General features: G+C 39.3%; 1 protein-coding gene across 1 annotated transcript; it reads right to left on the reverse strand.

The window, feature by feature from the left end:
- LOC135137951 (facilitated trehalose transporter Tret1-like) lies at positions 1-1,636 on the reverse strand. Its single transcript, XM_064067734.1, has one exon. The coding sequence runs from the start codon at positions 799-801 to the stop codon at positions 193-195; it is 609 nt and encodes a 202-aa protein (XP_063923804.1). The 5' UTR covers positions 802-1,636; the 3' UTR covers positions 1-192.

A 1,636-nucleotide genomic window follows, 5' to 3' on the forward strand; every position in this document is an offset into this window, starting at 1 on the left:
TTTATTTATTTTTCAATTTATTTTTCAACGATTTAAACAATCTAATATAAAATAGCTTCTACGTTCACACTTAAGTACTACATAAGTACCAACCGCAGAAAATCCACAATAATTTATCTATCTTTACAACAGTCTTATTAAACACTATCCTAATGAGAAATTGTCATATTTTTCTAAATCATTACAAAATTCCTACTTATTCAGAATTTGTTGAATTTCCAGCAGCGTCGTCCCCCTAGTTTCGGGCACCACAACCGCCACATAAATCGTAGCAAGTGCCATAATCCCCGCACAAATATAAAACGAAATGTGCGCCCCCAGACTATTATTAATAATCGGGAAGAAATAAGTGACCAAAAACGCGCACGACCAATTCGTGGCGATAGCAAACCCATTCCCAATCCCTTTAACCTCCGGTGCGAACAACTCACCCATGAGCAACCACGGAATTGGCCCATACCCAATCGAGAACGAAATCATGAACATGACAACACTACCAATCGGAATAAAACCCAAAGAACTAATATCGACATTCAAACGCTTCAAGTGGAAATACATCCCCAGAGCGGTCAAAAACAGCAGCATCCCGACAGAAGACAGCATCAAGTAGAATCTCCTGTTGGCTTTTTCTATAATGAAGATGGACACGTAGGAGCACAAAACTTGTACTAGTGCTATAATGATTCCAGCCAGATTAGGCGAAATGCTGCTGCCAACTGCCTGGAAGATTGGAACCGTGTAGAAGACCACAGCGTTGACTCCACACAGCTGCTGGAACGCCAACACTGCAACTACTGACATGAACGCTCTTCGGTTTGCTTTAAAAGTGAAGATGTCTTTAATGCTTGCTGAGTTCTTATGCGAATTGTCCCATATATATATTTTTTTTTCTGTACAGGGAAAATTTGAAAAAAAACGTCGAAGTCCTAAACATAAAAAACTGGCCCAAAATTAAAGGAATTCCGGAATCGACGGACGTAATGATAAGCATTTGGGAGAACGCGAGGGGGCAGAAAACCCAGAATTTTCCTACGTTGGTGTGCTGCGAGTAAGTTGCTCGATTTTGTATGTAATAACATTTAGAGAAATGGTTTTAGTGACGGGATAAGTTCGAGCAGTCTGGTGGTTTGCTTTTTCTACATGGCTGATAAAATGCTCCAGGAAAGAAAGTGCGATGTGGTGGGTGCTGTTAAGGCCGTGCGTCGTAGCCACACGAAGTTTATCAATTTCGAGCAGTTCGTGTTTCTGCATCACTGTGCGTTGGCTTTTTATAAAAACTGCTACAAAACATACGGCGAAAGTCTGTAGTGCATTGGCGAATTGTAGGAAATTGTGGTGTTAAAAAAATTTGGTGCTCGAGTGGACCATGTAATCAACTATATGTTGGAACTATTATGTATTTTTATAATTTTCACACTTTTGTTATTTATTTGTATGTAAATCAAAGAATTATAGTTTTTACTGTTTTGGTGAGTTGAAAAACGGTTACCATCTTTGCAGATCCGACACTGATTTTGTAGTATTCGTTACTGAGCACAAGGGAATCTAGTTGAAGTAAATTTAGGTTTGAGAAAAGTTTCACCTGATGGCGCCACCATACAAAACCTGGAAACCTGCTACACAGAAATCTTTAATC

The sequence above is a fragment of the Zophobas morio genome, unplaced genomic scaffold (genome assembly GCF_036711695.1).
Source record: "Zophobas morio isolate AGI-343-1 ecotype UQ-CSIRO unplaced genomic scaffold, CSIRO_AGI_Zmor_V1 ptg000004l, whole genome shotgun sequence".
In the NCBI taxonomy this organism is placed as follows: domain Eukaryota; kingdom Metazoa; phylum Arthropoda; class Insecta; order Coleoptera; family Tenebrionidae; genus Zophobas; species Zophobas morio.

What these genes read in the sequence shown, in the direction of transcription:
- LOC135137951 (XM_064067734.1), bottom strand. Translation starts at nt 801, where the DNA reads ATGTCAGTAGTTGCAGTGTTGGCGTTCCAGCAGCTGTGTGGAGTCAAC.